The sequence below is a fragment of the Megalops cyprinoides genome, chromosome 2, assembly GCF_013368585.1.
Source record: "Megalops cyprinoides isolate fMegCyp1 chromosome 2, fMegCyp1.pri, whole genome shotgun sequence".
NCBI classification, from domain to species: domain Eukaryota; kingdom Metazoa; phylum Chordata; class Actinopteri; order Elopiformes; family Megalopidae; genus Megalops; species Megalops cyprinoides.
This window is the reverse complement of record NC_050584.1, coordinates 37,691,007-37,711,119: the sequence shown is the minus strand read 5'-3', so window position 1 is coordinate 37,711,119 and position 20,113 is coordinate 37,691,007. Positions and strand designations below refer to the sequence as shown.

Genomic DNA, 20,113 nt, shown 5'->3' with positions numbered 1-20,113 from the left:
TTCAATTATGCTCTATTTTTTGGAAGGTCTGACAGGATTTTCACCTTCACTGAGGGTGTTTTTGGCTCTTTTTTGCTGCATGACTTCCTAGGGGCTTATACTGACCCCGCACATACTGGACACATGGTGGAGGAGTAGACTCTTCAAGAAGTTCAGCAATGTAGCTGTCTGTATGAAATAGGAGGAGATACACTATGTGAAGAACTGCCACCACTGGAGGGCTTGTGAGTCACAGCAACTTTATCCTGAGCCATGCTGCAAAGTCACCAGGCTGGATGGACAGGCCTCAAGTGGTTGTTACTGTAACAGATTTTTAAAAGATTGGTAGTTAAGTGTCATGTCCAGAAAATTTTTAAAAAATTGAGTAAAAATTGACTGTGATCGATACTTTTTCATTGTTGAGGGTTGAAAGATAAGATGAGGGGTTAGATATATTTAGAAACTGTAGTGGATTTTACAGTCGAAGGTAATCCTAAGGGGGGCGGTGGTGTTTTGTCAGCTACACAGAAACCTTTGACTGGGCATTCATTTCTAGTGTGTTGGTGAGGGTATTAATGTAGAGGATGTGGTTAGAGCTGCTGATGTCCTTGTGCTTACCAGTAACGTGTTAATTATACAAAGCGTGCGCACTGATTCGTCAGACACATTGTTCGTTATAACATCCTTATTATTATTGTTCGTGATATCTTTAACCAACCGCCCAAGGGATATGTTCTTGTTTCTATTACATTCTTGTTAATATTATCATTAGACTCCTACCGTCGTCACAAACGCTGGAGTTTTCCAGTGACAGTCTATGGCCGAGATCACATTTTGGAAAGACCTAAGATGTCATAGTACCCTTCGCCAATCAGGGGAGCAAGGTTGTTAGTGTAATGGTTTCGCTTCACTTCGTCTGCTTTAAAAGCAGTAGTCATCAAGTTCCTTGAGCTTGTGAGATAATAAAACTGCGGTGGCTAAAAACGTTTTTCAGAAATAGGCTGAACAATGTGATCTAGAAAACAATTGTCATTTGTTCAGGACATACACAATATATCCATAATACTTTTTAATTCAACTGTTTAAACAAGGTTTTATTCTATACCATTTAAAGTCTAAATTATATGTTTCATTTTTGTCCACGAGTACCCTGAATGTTTTCTGGTATTACAAGATCAAATATGTTCACCGATTTATCAGACACATGCAACATAAATCATGGCATATTTCTCCAGCATGCAATGCCATGTGAATGTTGCATGCAGCTGTGGAACAGGTGGTGGTAAAGGATTGAGTGGGATTGCAATGCGGTTATGGAGGACCTTACGTGTCATTAAGAACTTCTTTGTTTTCAGGAGAGTGTGAAAACAGGTGATACAAACCACTGTGGTGAAAACATTGCACTGCTTACCGCCGTGGCTATATTTATGCAGTGCTGCCCTAGCCTGCTACTAACATGTCCCACATTTCCACGTTACTACATACAGCTACGAGTTCATCACGCTTTCCTCTTTCTGGAGTCAAGCGTCTTTGGAAAGAAGGCGGAGCTAGAGTATCAGCTGTTTCCTTCTGATAGGAGCGTTGTCTGAGGACATGTTCGTACAGTTTACCGATTTGTAGAAGCCGCATGTGATGATCACAGAATCATAATGTCCTGTGAGCGCGTCTCCAAGCCAGTACTGTACAATACATTATATTGTAACGAATTAGTATAGCGTATACAATATATGCAATACAGTAATATAGGGTATATATTACATGGTGTGTTCTTATCAAAAAATCTGATAAACCGAACTGGCAAAGAGAATAACAGTCCAATCTGAAAGATTCTCAGTATATTCAACCCCGTCTTGCTTACGTTTAATAATACCCATTTACCACGAAACCACTTACATTTTATTTTTAAATAGTGTTATTGTATAACATTTTATCATGTTAGTAAATATTGTTGTCTATTAACTCAGTAATTTGACTCAACACATGTAGTTGTACTCTTCATTCAGATTAATTCCTCATTTGAAAAAACAAACAAACAAAAAGATCTCTATGTTTCAGTGGACCTAAGAACCAATAATACATAACTGAGAATTCATGTTGATAAGAAGAATATAATATTCACCCCATTAATTGGTGCCACCTGTGAGGATGGCTACAACCACTACACCCTCTACATCATACAATGACAGCAGTATTTTTCAATAAAAATGATAATCATGTCAAGAATTGTTATCACTAAAACTGCAAAAATATTCTGGGGCATTAAGATACAAATTAGTTCCGTGTTGTTATGATGTTTGTTCTTAACTTCAGGGTTTATTAGATTTAAATACCATTCGCCAATGCCCTGCAGTCACTTTCAGGTATATCACTTTTCTTCAAGAAAGAGCTGATACTCTAGTGCCAGAGTCATTCCAAACATACCTGCCTCCTGAAGCCACAAAACATTCCAAACCTTTTGGATGGTGTGGTAATCACGTCAGCCCACCTGGACTGCAGGTGGAAGCAATTCCAACAAACTCTGATTTTGGCTTCAATGTGGAATAGATTCTACTTAGGGCAGAAGGCACGTGCAGTGATCTGCATGAAAACTCTTTACATGGATACAGCCACTGGCTTGCAACACTTAACACGCGACTGTACGCAGGCTGAATTTGGCTGCATGCAATGGGAAAGACTTTGCCCGGTCTCACGGGTTGCCGGCAAGTCGGCGATCCACACGAACCATTTCACTGACTCCGCCGCACACTATGACCTTTAGTAACTCCACCCCCCTCTCGTGTCCCTGGCAAGCGTGACAGTGAAACAGATGAAAGGTAGTAAAAGGAATTCAATTACTAACACATTGCAGACACAACCAAGGTCTAGCAGACATAACTAATAAGATAACATTTTCTTTTGATATGAAAAGGACGATATAGACGCAAGTCGTCAAGGTAAGGCGAATTCATTTGTCAAATACCTAATTTGGTTAACTTAGCCATCTAGCTGACGAAGTTATGGCCTCAAAATATTGCAAACTTGTCTTTGACATTCTGACGGTCTGACATGCACAGACACACAAAAGGATCATAAGCTGTAAAAACTAGATCGTTAATATAAAACATATTTAATTGCGAAATGTTAGCTAGCCAGCTCGGTACATTTTATGTGTGGCCTTTTCATCGCATAGCTAGCTATTCAATATGGCTAAACATTGCATGTAGAATAGTTGTAGCTAACGAGTCAGGAACTGTTAGTCTGCTATTAACTACCGAAACGGGAACCTAGCAATGATATCTGTCTGACAGTATTGACAGGACCGCTAGCCTTTTTTGCTCTGATGAGTATTCTCCCGTGTTTACAATTTGGCTTTAAATGTCAGGGAGCAAGTTTAACTGATAGCTGCCCTAACTTTGTCGTAAAATGCTTGCGAGGGATCTTGGTTTAACATTGTCATCCAAACGTTTTTGTTTACGTTTAACCAAAGAAAGCAATGAAGATAGTCGTCAAAATTTTTTAGTTTTTAGCTAGTTTCTAGCAAAAGCTCTCAGAACCAATAGTTACCCACAGTATGTATGTGACTTGAAAAATGACCGTTAGCATAACTTGTCAAAAGTGTTCTTGACAACAAAGACAAAAACTATACAAGCTGTGATGTTTGTCAATAGCTAGCTTTAAAATATAGCTAACTATGAAAACGCACACAAAAGGCAGTTGTTATGCATATGTTATTTAGTATTTAGTCCATATCGATGTAAGTTTAGAGAGACAAATTTTAGACGAATCGCATTATGCATTAACATTTGAAGGTCGTTGCTATTTGGTAGGTATCCCTGTATGCATACTTGCGTAACACGGAAGCAAAAGGACAAATAGTCAACTAATTCATGCACTGAAAGTCGATACCGACAGGATTTTTTTGTGTTTTGTGTCTGTGCTGTTCCTCAAGCCATTGAAATGCCGTTACTGCTTTGGGTACTGTGAAAACTTGAGCTATCAGTAGCACTGACTGTAGAACTGGATAAAGCTGGCGTAGTTTAGCGATAGAATTTCTCGTAAGATCCTCCTTTACCTACTCTAATAAACAGATATTTAGCAGTGTTCAATAAACATATGCAACTTTTGTAAAACATTTCCCAAAAGCTCTGATCATTTGCAGCCATGGCTTGTTGTATTATACATTATAAATGTTTTATAATATTGTAGAGATGGGGAATGAGATGGACTTCGTGTAATAGCATGTCGAAATACAATTTTGAATATGGCTACTGTGCAAATTGGATTTCATAAGTAATCAATGTGTGTACTCTTTTCAGGAGGTCACCATGGATCAAGGGGACTTCTCACCACTGAAGCACTTTGTGGTTGCAAAAAAGAAGATCAGCACAGTGTTTGAGAAGCTACTGGACTATGTAAAAGAGGGCTCAGCGTTTGTAGAAGGTGAATAGAGGTGACGCAAGTCAGTCTGGATGTGCTGTAATTACACAGGTTGACATGCTAACTGAAAATGGTGAAACCACATCTGTTTGTTTTGATCTTGGTTGTTTGTCTTTGTTTAAAGATCCTGGTTGTTTGCATTTTAATTGCAGACACGTGTCGGAATGAGGACTTGGCACAGATTGCCAATGAGGACCAACTGGCTCAGATGCAGGCGTATGCTGGGAAGCTGGCGGTGATCAAAGACGTGCTAGCCCGTAGACATATGAAGGTTGCCTTCTTTGGCAGGTAACACGACAGTGTCCTGCTTAGATCTTTTTTGTAGTATGTAGTCCACTTGTTTGGTTTGGGTATCATGTAATATAAACAGACACAATGCAGTGCTGTTGTAAAACAGCAGTAGAAAATAGTAATGGTGTTGTTCTTAGTTAATGTAATTTCATAATGGTATTTGAGTCCTATGGATTATAAAATGGAAAGTCAAATGAAGACACCTCACTTGATAGGCAGATGTGGTTGGAAAGTGGGAAAAGTGGGGAAAAAATGAAAAAAGTCAGTATGAAAGTTGCACTGCTTAGAGACTGTATGATTGGATCATCTGCATACCTGTTTGATGCTAATGGGGCATAGGTGTAAAGCAAAATTAGAAAAAAGACCCCTTCTTCACACTATAATCATGCAAATGTCATAAAAGCCTCATCTAGAAATATATTTGTGTATTAACTGCTAGATTTAATTGGGGAACATAATTCAGTTAATTCAGTCAGCCTATGTTCTAAACATTCTTTGTGATTTTTGCCATTTACAGCATAAAACCAGTATGTATTTATGACTAAAAAAGACAACTGTATTGCCAGTACACAACTTGCAGCTAGTAACATTTATCATTTTAAGTAAATCTACTGGGCATGTCAAGCAGGAGCAGCTGTTACTGTCCCACAGTCTTCACCTGAAGGTGGAGAAATCTGCCTTATACTTGGTGACTTAGCTGAACTTTTCTTTCCTGAGGTTAAAGAAGTGATACATTGACACTTCTCAATAATGGTGGTGATTCATACCTGTGAGGATGATGCCAGTTCTTCTGTGGGCATTGGCCAAACAGATGTTCATGAGGTTAATGTTAAAGCTTGTGGTACGGGTGACTGTGTGCTCCATCAGATTGCATGGTTGAGGACGGCACGTGTCGTGTTTTTATCTTTCAGGACGAGCAATGGAAAAAGCACGGTGATCAATGCCATGCTGCGGGACCGGGTCCTGCCCAGTGGCATCGGGCACACCACCAACTGCTTCTTGAGCGTGGAGGGCACTGACGAGGACAAGGCCTACCTCATGACCGAGGGTTCGGAGGAGGAGAAGAACGTCAAGGTACGACATTTACTCCGCACACCTACTGTGTAGCTTGTGCAAGCTGAATTCTCTCTTTTCTGGCTCTGGAAGAATCATGTTTTTATTTCCAGTGCGCAAATAAAGGGGCTGTATTTTTATGCCTGTAACAACAAATGTGGGTATTAAGTGGTGGGTGTGGTTGATATAACAAAGAAAATAAAGTTAAACATGGGAAAAATGGTACTGTAGTGTAAAAGCATATGCGCTGAAGAAAAAGGGTGTCAGCCTACAGTGCTGGCCAAAAGTATTGGCACCCCTGCAATTCTGTCAGATAATGCTCAATTTCTCCCAGAAAATGATTGCAATTACAAATGTTTTGGTAGTAATATCTTCATTTATTTTGCTTGCAATGAAAAAACACAAAAGACAATGAAAAAAAAATTAAATCAATTATCATTTTACACAAAACTCCAAAAATGGACCGGACAAAAGTATTGGCACCCTCAGCCTAATACTTGGTAGCACAACCTTTGGACAAAATAACTGCGAACAACCGCTTCCGGTATCCATCAATGAGTTTCTTACAATGCTCTGCTGGAATTTTAGACCATTCTTCTTTGGCAAACTGCTCCAGCTCCCTGAGATTTGAAGGGTGCCTTCTCCAAACTGCCATTTTCAGATCTCTCCACAAGTGTTCTATGGGATTCAGGTCTGGACTCATTGCTGGCCACTTTAGAAGTCTCCAGTGCTTTCCCTCAAACCATTTTCTAGTGCTTTTTGAAGTGTGCTTTGGGTCATTGTCCTGCTGGAAGACCCATGACCTCTGAGGGAGACCCAGCTTTCTCACACTGGGCCCTACATTACGCTGCAAAATTTGTTGGTAGTCTTCAGACTTCATAATGCCATGCACACGGTCAAGCAGTCCAGTGCCAGAGGCAGCAAAGCAACCCCAAAACATCAGGGAACCTCCGCCATGTTTGACTGTGGGGACCGTGTTCTTTTCTTTGAAGGCCTCGTTTTTTTTCCTGTAAACTCTATGTTGATGCCTTTTCCCAAAAAGCTCTACTTTTGTCTCATCTGACCAGAGAACATTCTTCCAAAATGTTTTTGGCTTTCTCAGGTAAGTTTTAGCAAACTCCAGCCTGGCTTTTTTATGTCTCTGGGTCAGAAGTGGAGTCTTCCTGGGTATCCTACCATAGAGTCCCTTTTCATTCAGACACCGACGGATAGTACGGGTTGACACTGTTGTACCCTCGGACTGCAGGACAGCTTGAACTTGTCTGGATGTTAGTCGAGGTTCTTTATCCACCATCCGCACAATCTTTCGTTGAAATCTCTCGTCAATTTTTCTTTTCCGTCCACATCTAGGGAGGTTAGCCACAGTGCCATGGGCTTTAAACCTATTGATGACACTGCGCACGGTAGACACAGGAACATTCAGGTCTTTGGAGATGGACTTGTAGCCTTGAGATTGCCCATGCTTCCTCACAATTTTGCTTCTCAAGTCCTCAGACAGTTCTTTGGTCTTCTTTCTTTTCTCCATACTCAATGTGGTACACACAAGGACACAGGACAGAGGTTGAGTCAACTTTAATCCATTTTAACTGGCTGCAAGTGTGATTTAGTGATTGCCACCACCTGTTATGTGTCACAGGTAAGTAACAGGTGCTGTTAATTACACAAATTAGAGAAGCATCACATGATTTTTCAAAGGGTGCCAATACTTTTGTCCGGCCCATTTTTGGAGTTTTGTGTAAATTGATACTTGATTTGACTTTTTTTTCTTTCTCTTTTGTGTTTTTTTATTGCAAGCAAAATAAATGAAGATATTACTACCAAAACATTTGTAATTGCAATCATTTTCTGGGAGAAATTGAGCATTATCTGACAGAATTGCAGGGGTGCCAATACTTTTGGCCAGCACTGTATAGGAGGGCAAAAATACTTAGCTTACATATCCTTTGCTGTTTACAGAGCATACAATAACCACCATGTGTAAATAAACAGGCAGCAACCCCATAAATTTCACATGAGTGGCTGTTTTACATTAGGCAGATATACTCAAGTGCATTAGTTTTTAACTGTCAGGATTCAAAGCCTCACAGTCCCATGTTAGTATGTGTGTAAATGAACAGTTTTCTACCCTGCCTGCTTGCTTAACTTACACAGTAAATCATTAAGCCTTACAAAATGTCAGTCAGTGTGAAGTTTACCTGGGCAAAAAACTTGAAATGTAATGCATAATCCCTTGAGAGTACTTCATCTTAATTTCTCTGTAGTTAAGATGTGTGTGGTTGTGTTTTGCTTTTAGTGATGAAAGGTAGGCTGTGAATAACTTTCTTTTTTTCATATTTCAGAAAAAAAGTCATTTAAAATGGATATTGCTTTCTGTAGTGGTTTAAAGACTTAATTTAAGTAGATTTAAGTACACAATTATATAAATATTGTTATCAAAGATGTTGGAAAAAACTAAAGGAAACGTATATATCTCACAGTAACCTTGTCAAAGCAGACAGAAAGAGCTCCAAAGAGGTTCAGTTGGTTAAGACTTTTGTTCTTAATGTCTGCAACGGGACATTGAAACATGGTGAAAAATGGTGAAAAAGCATAAAGAAAACACTAAAATGAAAAAAATCAGACAAAAGGACAATCCTTCCAGAGATTGTCCTTTTTATCCTCAAGTATAGTTGACAGGCACTCATTGGTCATCAATGTAGATAAATGAAGCACTTCACTCAACATGATTCTAGCAACCCAGAGGGGTATCTGAATTTCACACTGGACCCATGGGGGAGCTCCATGGAGGTCAGGTTGAGAAAGCGTCCCAAGTGATTCGTTGTCCTGAGTCTGTCCCCCTCCTGCCTCCTGCAGACGGTGAATCAGCTGGCTCATGCGCTACACATGGATGAGAGTCTGGATGCAGGCTGTCTGGTGAAGGTCTTCTGGCCCAAGGCCAAATGCGCCCTGCTGAGGGATGATCTTGTTCTCATGGACAGGTACAGTTCCTGGAACCTCAGTGCTGCTGAGTTCAGACCCTGGTGGCAAATACTGCCCATCCATTAAAGATTAATGCCCACACACTGTTGTGATACTCCCACAACAAAGAACAATGCAAAAGAACCAATGTTCTGACCAACCAGGCCCTCACCCTGACCTTGGAAGAAGACCCGATTGATTGAGACATTTCTTTTTTCACTAAAGTATTGTATGGCAGCATTGCACCACTGAGTAGGCATTTATTTTTAATTGACAGTATGTTCACCTCACTCTGCGCCTATAGTATAAAATTTCAATATTTGTCATGCAGCTGCATACATAAAAGAGAGGAATTCTGCTTCTGTCTTAATTTGCTTTTTAAACCACATGCCACAGGTGTCAGGTTTAAATGAACAGCTTCAATATCATAGCCTGCATTAATATGCGCAATGGGAATACTAGGATTCTTCTGTATAAATTAATTAAATGCTTCCTGGTTGGATACAAGGGTGTGTGAAACATTTGTGCTAATATTCTTGTTTGTTTAAGTGAAGGAAATTAGCAGTGTGTAGGTGTTTCTGAAGAGGCTGCACTGGGAGGAGTGGTCTCTCTGAAGTGTGGTTGAATGAAGGTCACTAGGAGACCCTATAATTGGATGTAATCTGTAATTGAGTGAGGGGCTTATTGGATGACATCAATCTCATGATTGCAGCCCGGGGACTGATGTCACAACACAGCTTGACAGCTGGATTGACAAGTTCTGCCTGGATGCTGACGTCTTTGTCCTCGTGGCTAACTCGGAATCCACGCTGATGAACACGGTGAGAGGCTGAACAGACGAAATGAAAAAATTGTGAATAATCGTGTCATCTGTCCAGGTCAGTGATTTAATCTAACACGGAGAATCTATCAATCCCAGTTGTTCTGCATTGATTCTGTGACTCTGCTTTTATTCAGATGCTTTAGTCGACATTGTTATGTGCCACTCAGCATGTAGTACTGTATGGTACACTCACAGATTTTCTATATATGGATTGGATGGTCAGCTCAGTGCCCATCATTTAAAGTTCTGTCTCTGCCATTATTGAAGCTACATGGATTCTGATTTGCTGGCTCATTTCTAACATTGAAGAAGATTGATTGATGTAAAACAAAACATTAGTCAGCAGTAGAACACAGACAGCACTGGAACCTTCTGTTACCAACCAGAACCTCCTAGGCAGAGGACAGAAGGAATGCAGGATCTGAATATCTGGTGATAATATAATCTCAATGAGACAGTTCCTTCTACATCTGTGGTATTTTTAACAGAAAAGGAAGAACAATTTAAAATTTGTAATGAACACAGTACAGTAAGGCCATGTCTTAGAAAACATCTTTCAGCAACCACACAAACTGCAGTGACTACACTACTAGAGTACTGTTGTTTATTTCGAGCCATAGTAGTATAGTGAAAGTCTACACACATTGTTTATAACCCAGTGTGTATATTTTACTCACCACTGGTCTTCACAGTTCAGTGCATGAGAACATCAGGCCCAGCCCTGCATAAGCTTACATAGACCACTGACTGGGTGCTTCACATATGTAGTGCTTACATTTTGTATATAGAGATGGGGCCCTGAGCATTCCCTCCATTGGTTAACATGTTTGGGGCACTAGATTAGACATGTTTCAAATATTTATTAAAGAATGTAAAGATACAGGGTATTTGAATTCACGAATGTGTCTCAGTATAAATATAAATATAAATTGCCTTTGAGATGTCAGACCTCTTTGTAGTATAGCAATAAACATGACTTAAACAGCTTTCCTCACAATTACATGAAGAAAATATGTAAAGCCATATTACATTTAAAAAATCAAGATTTTAAATCGCATTGTCTTCGAGTGAATTGTCTAGAAAATTAATATCACTTTGTTTTGAAGTTAGATTTGTTCTGGGGGACTTGGAATACTTTGATTACATCTAAAAATAGCAAAGTATTTAGACACAGTTTAAAAAAAGTGGAAAAAAATAGAAAAGACATAAGAATGTGATTGAGGTCTTGACCAGACTCTGGTAATGCAGGGCCGAGCCTGCAGTCATCCTCTGTCCAATCTGAAGTTCTGTTAGCTAAAAAATGCCTCATGAAACATCGCCTCCTCGGGCACACAGTCAGTCACAGAGCCTCATGTCCATGCCAGGCCATTCACAAGTTCATCACAAGTGAATGTGCCTCACTGCTGCTGCATGTTGCTGTGCTTGGGCCATCTGGCCTTCAAATGCAGTGATGCAGTCATGTTTCGGGTCACCCACGGCTCTCTTGTGTACGCTTAAATGTGTGTGTTACTAAACCATCAACTTACTCGCATGCTCACCTGCAAGTGTGAATATCAGGTGGAGGAGTACCTGTAGTGAACATACACTGCCCCCATATTAAGCAGTATTCCCCTTGCTTGTGTTTTCCTACATAAGGAGAAGCACTTCTTCCACAAGGTGAATGAACGTCTTTCGAAGCCCAACATTTTCATCCTGAACAACCGGTGGGATGCGTCTGCCTCAGAGCCCGAGTACATGGACGATGTGAGTATCTCAGTGGTGGTGCACCGTGCATGCACTGTCACTGAATCATTATGAGTAAGAAAGCAACAAATCCATAAGTCGGGTTTAGCTGAATATCTGTGTTATTTCAGAGCTGCGTCTTGCATATCTGAGGCTGACATGGGTTTGCCTTTTGTAAAAGCTAACATTTTGCCTTTTTGGCTCAGTATGACTGGTGTCTTCTACAGTGAGTTGCATCATAGGAAAAAATGGGGGTATTGGGTATTTGGCTTAATCAGAAAATTATGGACTTGGCGCGTTCCTCAGATGAACTGTACTGAACAAGAACATGATCCATGCATTATTAAATTACGTTAGGTGCTTTGCAGACAGCTTTATCCAGAGCAACTTGCATATCATATCCATTTGTAGAGCTGGGTATTTACTGAAACACTTCAGTTTACGTTACTTGCTTAGTGATACAACAGCAGTGTCTTACCTAGGAATCAAACCAGCAACCTTTGGGTTATGAACCTGGCATCCAATATGTTTGCTGAACAAAGTGCACATTTAGATGTTTTAGAGATCATTCACCCTGATCTTAAAGGAGCGTGGGGTGTGTTCACAGGTGCGAAAGCAGCACACAGATCGCTGTGTCAACTTCCTTGTGGAGGAGCTCAAAGTGGTGGACCGCGCGCAGGCGCCCAATCGCATTTTCTTCGTATCTGCCAAAGAGGTGCTCAACTCTAGAATGCAGCGCGCCCAGGGGATGCCAGAGACCGGTGAGCACTCCTGTCAGCCAGGGTCACATAACATGATCGGCCCACTACACAGGGACCTCTCTGAGAGCTCGACATGCCACGCAGGACAAAATTAAACACTAGGATCACGCGCCGCTGAAATTAGAAGTCTGTTGACCCATACTGTTAGTTGTGAGACAACTGCATAGGCTCTGTTTGCTGACAAAGCTCTCACTACACTCAGGCCTAGCTCACTGTCTGTGCCTGGCACAAAAACATGACACATAATCTCCATGATCATCCATAACTGACCTGGCATTTGTATGCAGTGAGCCCTTCGAGGCTCTGCTAGCACTGTGGAGATGTAGCAACTCCTCAATAACATCAAGCTCAGATGCTGCTCCTTAAAACGAATGTTATTGTCACAGGTGGTGCTTTGGCTGAAGGATTCCACGAGAGACTGAAGGAGTTCCAGAGCTTTGAGAGAACATTTGAGGCAAGTGCAGAGGTTTTAAACAATATGCACTGCTTTAGCTTGCACACTGATTTCCTTTGGCCATGCAGATGACTAAAACATGTAACTTTCCCAAGTAAAGGAAGGTGCAGAGAATTCTACACATTTCCACAGATCTGTTCTGCACCTCAGTAGTGGAGAAGACTGTGGTACCAAATTGAAGTGACATATTTTTCCAGTAACTTTGTTGCTGAAATGAAATCAGTGTGAAACAACAAACAAACCACAGCTGCTTGAATTACAGTTCACACGTGTGAACACTGAAGACACAATTGATAAAGATTTAGGGGAATTCCACTGAGTGTAAAGCTTGGTATTCTCTGGTCTCTCCAAATCTAATAATGCAGTTGTGGTGTGGGATGTTGGGCGAAAGCCAATAAGCGAGGTAATCACATTCTTCTTTCCCATTTGGCAGTAAATGGCTTTGCTCTCTGGTCTCCACAGTAGGGACAGTAGGCTCAAGCCTGTGCTTTGTATGAAGGAAATAGAGATGTGAATTGTTAGACTAGTCTAAAGTTCTCTTGAATTTGAACAAAACTGGCCAAAATTACGGAAGTGGCATCTTGAAAGAGGATGCAGTGTACCTAGACGTTAGCTATCAGGTGCTCTAGAATCACTGCAACTTTAAGTCATAGGTTAGGAATCGCTTGTGGGCTTGGAACAGAAAATTTCCTTTATGTCTCTCTCATTTTGCTGTTGTTTTTCATTATTAATATCTTAACAAATGGAGTGTGTATGGATGCTGAGTATTTCTCTTGCGAAATCATAGTTATCTGAGTATTTATTTGACTTTTGAAATGTTTATTTAGTTCTGTCACAGTCAAATAATATGGTAGAAAAGACAGATGGGCTTCCAGTCAATGTTACCATAACAAGATTCCTTCTTACTTTTGATTCTCGTTGATTTCTTGTCTTATGATTTTGCCATTGCTGAATGTGCATATTACTGTGAAGTGAAGGAGGGGCTGTTGGATGCATGGTACTGATCTGCTGATACTGCTGGCATCTCTTATTTGCACCGGAGGTGCTTGCCTTGGCCTCCATTGTGTTGTTTGCCCTTGAGTTGCAGCAGCAGGTTGGTACCTCAGCTCTGTCACAGTAACGTGTTGTGGGCTCGCAGGAGTGTATCTCGCAGTCAGCAGTGAAAACGAAGTTTGAGCAGCACACAATCAGGGCAAAGCAGATCACTGAGACTGTCAAAGCTATCATGGACTCCATCAACATCGCTGCCGCTGAAAAGAGGTGAGTCTGACTCCCTGCTCCCCTGCCATTCTGAGCTATCATTTCCTCCAATTCCATTTTGAATTGAGTTTCCCGTTAACCTGGATCCCCACACAATATACCCAGCCTAATTCAGTCTGACATTGCAAACAGATAAGACCCAGAAAGAGAACATTTCTATCTTGCTCATTTTCCACACTTAGCCCCATTTACTATAATAGAATACCATTGCTTTGGTAGCAACAGCACAAACACATAGTTTAAAATGTCAGAGGATAGCAGAAGGCTTCTGATGACCATCTGTGTCTGAGGACTACATCTGTACATGTCATAGATTGGTTAGAAGACACCGTTATCCAGGGTGACTTACTTTGCATATGTTTTTAATTTTAACCTTGATTATGATGGTGTTTCTTGCTCAAGGGTACAATAGTTGTGGTCCATCCGGGCCACTCGTCCACCTTGTGCCTACACTGCATTAAAAACGGAGGTTTCCCTGTGTCTCAGGACTCCCCTATTCTATCCACTCAAGGGTCCTTTCACTGGAGGACCGGGAGTACCAGATGGACCGGCTGGACTTTGTCCGCAGTCAGCTTAAGCTGCTGACCGAGGACATCAAGAAGAGGATCAAGGCTGTCACGGAGCAGGTGGAGGCCAAGGTAATGCCACGATTCCTGGTTGAGGCTGAGGAGGAGCACAATGCTTCCATACTGCCATTTTTCTCTATAGCGCAAATTACGCTCTCAGCCTGCTGCATTTCCTCCTTTACACAAGACGTTTTACACTGCGCTCCCTGTGCTGCTGTTGTGTCTTGTCTACAGGTGTCCAATGCTATGGCAGAGGAGATATGCCGTGTCTCTGTGCTGATAGATGGGTTCCAGTCAGATTTCCATCCTTCCCCACATGTGTTGAAACTCTACAAGTCTGTGAGTCTTCTGGAGCTCTGTGTTATGGCATCCCGTTCCAAACGGCTTGGCAGTCATTGCTTATAGTAAAGTCAGTACTTACAGTGCAGTACAGTTGCTTTATGATGGGTGTTAATCAACTGCATGCTCTCTTTTAAATTAGAACAAGACAAGCAGAGAGTAACAAGAAATATGATTTGTAAAAGGGGTACATTTTAAATAAGAATCATAGCTTTGCTATATGCTAAGAGGTAAATATCTTTACGAGGTTAAGGAAAGCCAGGTCTTTGAATCACATCATATAAGCAAGTCACTGAAGTGCAGAACGTGTGTACTCATCTCCTATGTGAATGGCCCAGCTGGATTCAGTCTGCTTGAAAGGTCTGGTTTCAGAATAATCCCATATGTCATTCCACAGTTACCTGTTGTGTCACAGTTGTATCTGGAGTTATGTCTGGGTGTTCGAGTGCTACAGTCTTAAGAAAGAGCCTCGCAGATGATTCTAGACTAATTGCTTTTCTAAAGACCAAATTGCAATGTCAATGCAACTTTTACCCCAGAAAGATTTTCAACATTATGTTTGACGTAACTGGACTCGATTCCATAGCCATGCTGTTATTTTCTTCTTCTTACATCAGTGACACTTCTGCAGCAGAGAGAATGTTCCCTTTTGCTCTGCCTGTCCTGCACTCTTGATCTTCAAACACATTCCCCCCCATCACTGCCATTTTCAGGAGCTGCTCACACACATTGAGGAGGGCATGGGGAAAAACCTGGCCTTCCGCTGCTCCAATGGCATCAATGCGACCCTTCAGTCGTCCCAGAAAGACATGATAGGTATGCAGAGAGATGCTATAATTAACGTGCGCTGGGGTGTTATATACCTACACGCATCACAAGTAAATGATTGAATGATGTTTTGTAGAATGACAGTCTGTTCTCAATGCCTTATTATGGCATGTGAGCAATAGAACATGGAACTCTTTGTGCAGAACTGTACAGTCCTGTCTCACGTTCTCCTGCCAGACACTGTGCAGCCTCTGCTGCCCCCTGCTGTCCAGAGCCAGCTCCACCTGCTCATCCCCTGCAGGAAGTTTGACCTCAGCTACGACCTCAACTGCGCAACCCTCTGCTCTGACTTCCAGGAGAACATTGAGTTTCAGTTCTCCTTGGGCTGGACTGCACTGGTCAACCGCTTCCTGGGGCCTGCTAATGCAAAGAGGGCTCTGATGTTAATGGATAAGAACTTCCAGGTAATCTTGTAATGTCTCATTTACCTCAGACAATAAACATTAAATGACTATTCTCTGTAGTGGCAGTGACCGGTATCATGTACCTGCACTTTCTTTGTGTGTGGCAAATCGACCAACATTCGTACTGCGGTTCTCTGCAGATTCCTCATCCTCTGCCCACCACCCCCACAACCCCCATGGGGCCCCACCCCCAAGAGCCAGTGGTGTCCCAGGAGGAACTCATGCTGTCCATGGCCAATGGACTGGCCTCACTCACCTCGCGGACCTCCATGAGCATGGTCGTTGTTGGAGGAGTGGTGGGTACACTTCCCTCCCTAGCCCAGGTCAGGGCAAATGAACCCAGGTCAGGGCAAATGAACCAAGGTCTTAATAAGCGGCTGCCAATACTGCTCCTCTCACAGGTCCTGGTACAGTGATGTACAGCCCGAGGGAGCATTTCAGTGGTGTGTGGGTGGGGGGGGCACTGTGTCAGAGCAAGACTGAGTACTGGTGCCCCTCTCTGTCTGGCTGTCCTGGAACAGGTGTGGCGTACGGTGGGGTGGAGACTCATTGCTCTGTCCATGAGTCTGTATGGGTTGCTCTACCTATATGAGAAGCTCACCTGGACCACCAAAGCCAAGGAACGGGCCTTCAAGCGGCAGTTCGTGGACTACGCCACAGAGAAGCTGCAGATGATTGTCAGCTTCACCAGTGCCAACTGCAGCCACCAGGTCCAGCAGTGAGTATATTGACCCAGTCGGACTATCCACAGGAACCAGAGAGATGGGGCTTGTTTGCATGTACCGGACACATATGAGCCAGATTGCCTGAGTAGGTTTTAGCAGATTAGTGTGGTGGGGGTTGCAGGTTGTGTGCATCAGGCTTTCCTGATCAAGACGACTAGCTGAACACTTCAGTGTGCTCTCTGCCCATGGCATGGCCAGGAACAGGGCGACGGTGCAGCAGAGAAGGTCAGTCCGTTTCGACCATGTGCTGCCTCCCTCCTCAACCTAACCTGTCTACAGTGGTGCATTTCACACATGTACCTCCAAGCAAATGGACCCATTATCCATATCATTCTCATTCTTGCAATATTTTCCACTGTGCACACTCAAAACCAACACACACTTTCAGTATGCTCCTGCATTTCATCATAACCACCCCTTTGTGTATGTTGCTTTGACATGCTTGTTTTTGATGTGCATGTACACATGCTATTGGCAGACGGATTAATACTGAATAAGCAACAGCTGACCTTTGGCTCTGCAGGGAGATGGCCGCAACCTTTGCTCGGCTGTGCCAGCAGGTTGATCTTACGCAGAAAGAGCTGGAGGGAGAGATCAGCAGGCTGACCACCAAGATCCAACAGCTGGAGGCTGTGCAGAGCCACTCCAAGGCCCTCAGGTCTGTCCTGCTGCGTGTGTGGCCCACCATCGATCTACTTTCGATATGTTACCGTTAAATAGTGATATGGGGGGGGTCCTTTGCTTAGTGACAAAGAAGCAGGGTTTGTAGGCTGAAAAACACTGCCAATGTACCCTTGATCAATGTGCACTGTGTTAAATCACTTTAGTACATACCAGCTGTATCAATTGATATGTAAAATATATCAGGTTTTCCACTTTGCTCTGGAAAGGCTGTCTGCAATGATAATATTTTATCAATGGTTCAGTCCCACTCAAATGAATCCATGATCACTTAGATGAGGAGTGTCATCCATTTCCCAATATTTTTTCCCCAACTGAAAAAATTAGGTTATGACAGTCATAATGAATTTGTGAATTGTCATTGCAGATATTCTCCACGTGGTCACTGTAATTCCTCCATTATTTAGATTTCTGTGGAATTCCACTTTTAGGTGAGACCAGATGATGTATGGAGGCAAATGGAGTCATGGTCTTAATGAATCCTTTGTTTTTCAGACACAAAGCAACGGAGCTGGAAGCAGAGTTGGAGAGCTTCACAGCACAGTATCTACAGCCACAGCAATAGAAGTTTGGGGAGTCCTCCTGGCGCACACCTCAGTCAAAGTGCTGGGCATCAGATAACCAGCTATTGTAGCCACACTAACTCTTCTTTTGACTGCTTATGTGGGCAGTGAATAAAATAGGTCCCCCCTATCCCATATCTTCCCATGCGATTTCACCCAACTCTTGTGAACAGTTGCCTGTTAAGATATGCCAACACCTCAGATGTAATACCTGGATCTATGTGTGAATATTTTATAATCCCTGCTGATGACAGTAAAGAAGTGCTGTACAATATGTTGCATTTACACCTGTGAATAAGCCATGAAAACACTTCACTAACTGAAGATATTTTTTTACAAGAGGTAAACATCCCCTTGTAAAAATTGAGGATATGAAATATGTCACTGATTTTTCATTGAATGTATTTTTTACTTTGCAATCTGTATTTCAATATTGTGGCTCTATTACCTCCATTGTGAATGGTTTGTAAGAGGACATATTTGAATTAAAAAAATATATTTGATCTGAGCAGTGGGGCTTTTTCCTGTTGAACTTGTCATCCCAAAGAAACACTCATTTTGCAAGTCTGGGGAAAAAGAAAAAATGTTTTTGATGAAGCAAAGAAGAAACTTTTTAATTCTTCTGTTACAGTTTCTATAAATTTAAATAAAAAATCATACTTTTGTCATTCATCACTAATGGTTGGGGAAGAACGTCTGTATAAACTTTATTTAATTTATGATTTGCAAGAATTTAATAAAATTGTCAAGTTATATCTGCCTTGTCTTTTTATTTTTGCTTTTGCTTCACATATAATCAGATAAATTTAACAAACCTTAATGAATGTCAAAATAATCATCTGGTTGAGGAGACTATTTCATGCCATAATTATTAGCTTTTGGGTGGACCCCACCATATTAAGTTTTTGTTACAAAAACAGCTTTTTTACACTGAACAGATTTTAAATGACCCTCTAATATAGTGAACACACTGAACACAATAGCCTTGGTTAAAAGCTTTTTTTATTGGTTACAATATCAACTCATGGCAACATATCAGTATCACTGAGCCACTGTACAAATACAAAAAAAAATCTGGTGTGAAAAAAAGACTATAAAAAGTTATTTCATAGCAAGTGATTATAACTTCACACAACAGCACTGTAAGAACTCATGGCACTAAGTCCCTGGTTTTGACTGGCTCAAAAACAAATATAAATAAAATAAAAATACAGCTGCAAGCAGCAGTGAACAGGGTCTGAGCAATATCGCTGTCCGCCATGTTATCAATTCCATGTTATAAGTGGGGCTGGAATACTATTGGCTAACCATCAGATGTTCATTTAACAGTATGCTGTTTTTATTCTCAGGAGGGCTAACCAATGTCTGCTCTTAATCAGGGAGCTGCATGGCTTTGTTTTTAGCCAAATGTAATGGAGAGGATGCACAAGTGTCTTGTGGAAAGGCTAATCACCTTCAACATGACAGCCAGGCCTGGGAACCTAGGGATTAAGGACATCAACTCTCGAGTTGTAAACAGCAGGCAAGGTGATTGGCAAACCAGAGAGCCAGCTTTGTGACTTGTACATCTCCTCTGTGCAGAAAAGGCTTGACCATCAGAAATGTCTCCTGCACTCTCAGTTTGAAAAGCTACCATCAGACAGGCATTTCAGAATGCCAACCACACAGCCACATTTTTAAAAACACATTTTACCCTGTGCAAAAAGCCTCTATGATATAGACACAGTCTTCATTTATAACCTGTTTCACATATTTTCACCCCACCTTTCATAACCTTAGGCATCATGAAGAATGGAAATCAGTAAGAATATTCTACCATCTGCAAGAATACTCTCACATGATGGCTGCAGCACACGCATACTTGAGTCATGCTCCCCATTAGTACCAGAGTCAAATTTTAAGATGAAAGGGATATATTTTGCACAGGCAGAGACACATACATAACTGACACAGCCTAAGATGTGTGAATGTTAACTTAATATACTTTAAATTTTACACAAATGTTCTGAGGCAAATCCAGAAGAAATATTTCCATAGCTCTGGACTGAATTAGTTCAAACTTGGGAAATGCTGCATAAGGTGGCATTCACACTCACACACCTTCTGATATAACTTATCTATGTCAATTGGACTTCAGATCTTTGAGATGTTTAAGCATTTTCACTTCACTTAAAATGGACAAAAACAAAAGGTCCAGTGGCAAAAATGTTCCTTGTCATGAGAGGAATTTATGTACCAAGTTTAATGAGTCTGCTAAAAATGATTCACTGCTTATGTACACTCCAGTGCT

At 41.5% G+C, this 20,113-nt stretch overlaps 1 protein-coding gene across 2 annotated transcripts; it reads left to right on the top strand.

Annotated features, from left to right (window-relative positions):
• Positions 1 to 2,768: 2,768 nt before the first annotated feature.
• On the top strand, positions 2,769 to 18,414 carry LOC118773370 (mitofusin-1-like). Of its 2 annotated transcripts, none has more exons than XM_036522283.1 (18): positions 2,769 to 2,792; positions 4,275 to 4,398; positions 4,548 to 4,683; positions 5,598 to 5,760; positions 8,593 to 8,717; positions 9,410 to 9,518; positions 11,156 to 11,263; positions 11,850 to 12,003; positions 12,390 to 12,457; positions 13,596 to 13,717; positions 14,229 to 14,355; positions 14,518 to 14,622; positions 15,336 to 15,438; positions 15,628 to 15,854; positions 15,995 to 16,150; positions 16,376 to 16,572; positions 17,103 to 17,237; positions 17,756 to 18,414. In XM_036522283.1, exons 2-18 carry the CDS (start codon positions 4,284 to 4,286, stop codon positions 17,823 to 17,825), a joined length of 2,220 nt encoding a protein of 739 aa, XP_036378176.1. In that variant the 5' UTR covers positions 2,769 to 2,792; positions 4,275 to 4,283; the 3' UTR covers positions 17,826 to 18,414. The 2 variants fall into 2 exon arrangements, with proteins under 2 accessions (XP_036378176.1, XP_036378175.1); XM_036522282.1 differs by having other exon boundaries at positions 2,775 to 2,912.
• Positions 18,415 to 20,113: the final 1,699 nt, after the last annotated feature.

Coding starts and splice junctions, on each gene's coding strand:
- LOC118773370 (XM_036522283.1), top strand. CDS start 4,284: ATGGATCAAGGGGACTTCTCACCACTGAAGCACTTTGTGGTTGCAAAA. Junction 8,718..9,409: donor GATCTTGTTCTCATGGACAG/GTACAGTTCCTG, acceptor TCATGATTGCAG/CCCGGGGACTGATGTCACAA. Junction 12,004..12,389: donor CCAGGGGATGCCAGAGACCG/GTGAGCACTCCT, acceptor TTATTGTCACAG/GTGGTGCTTTGGCTGAAGGA.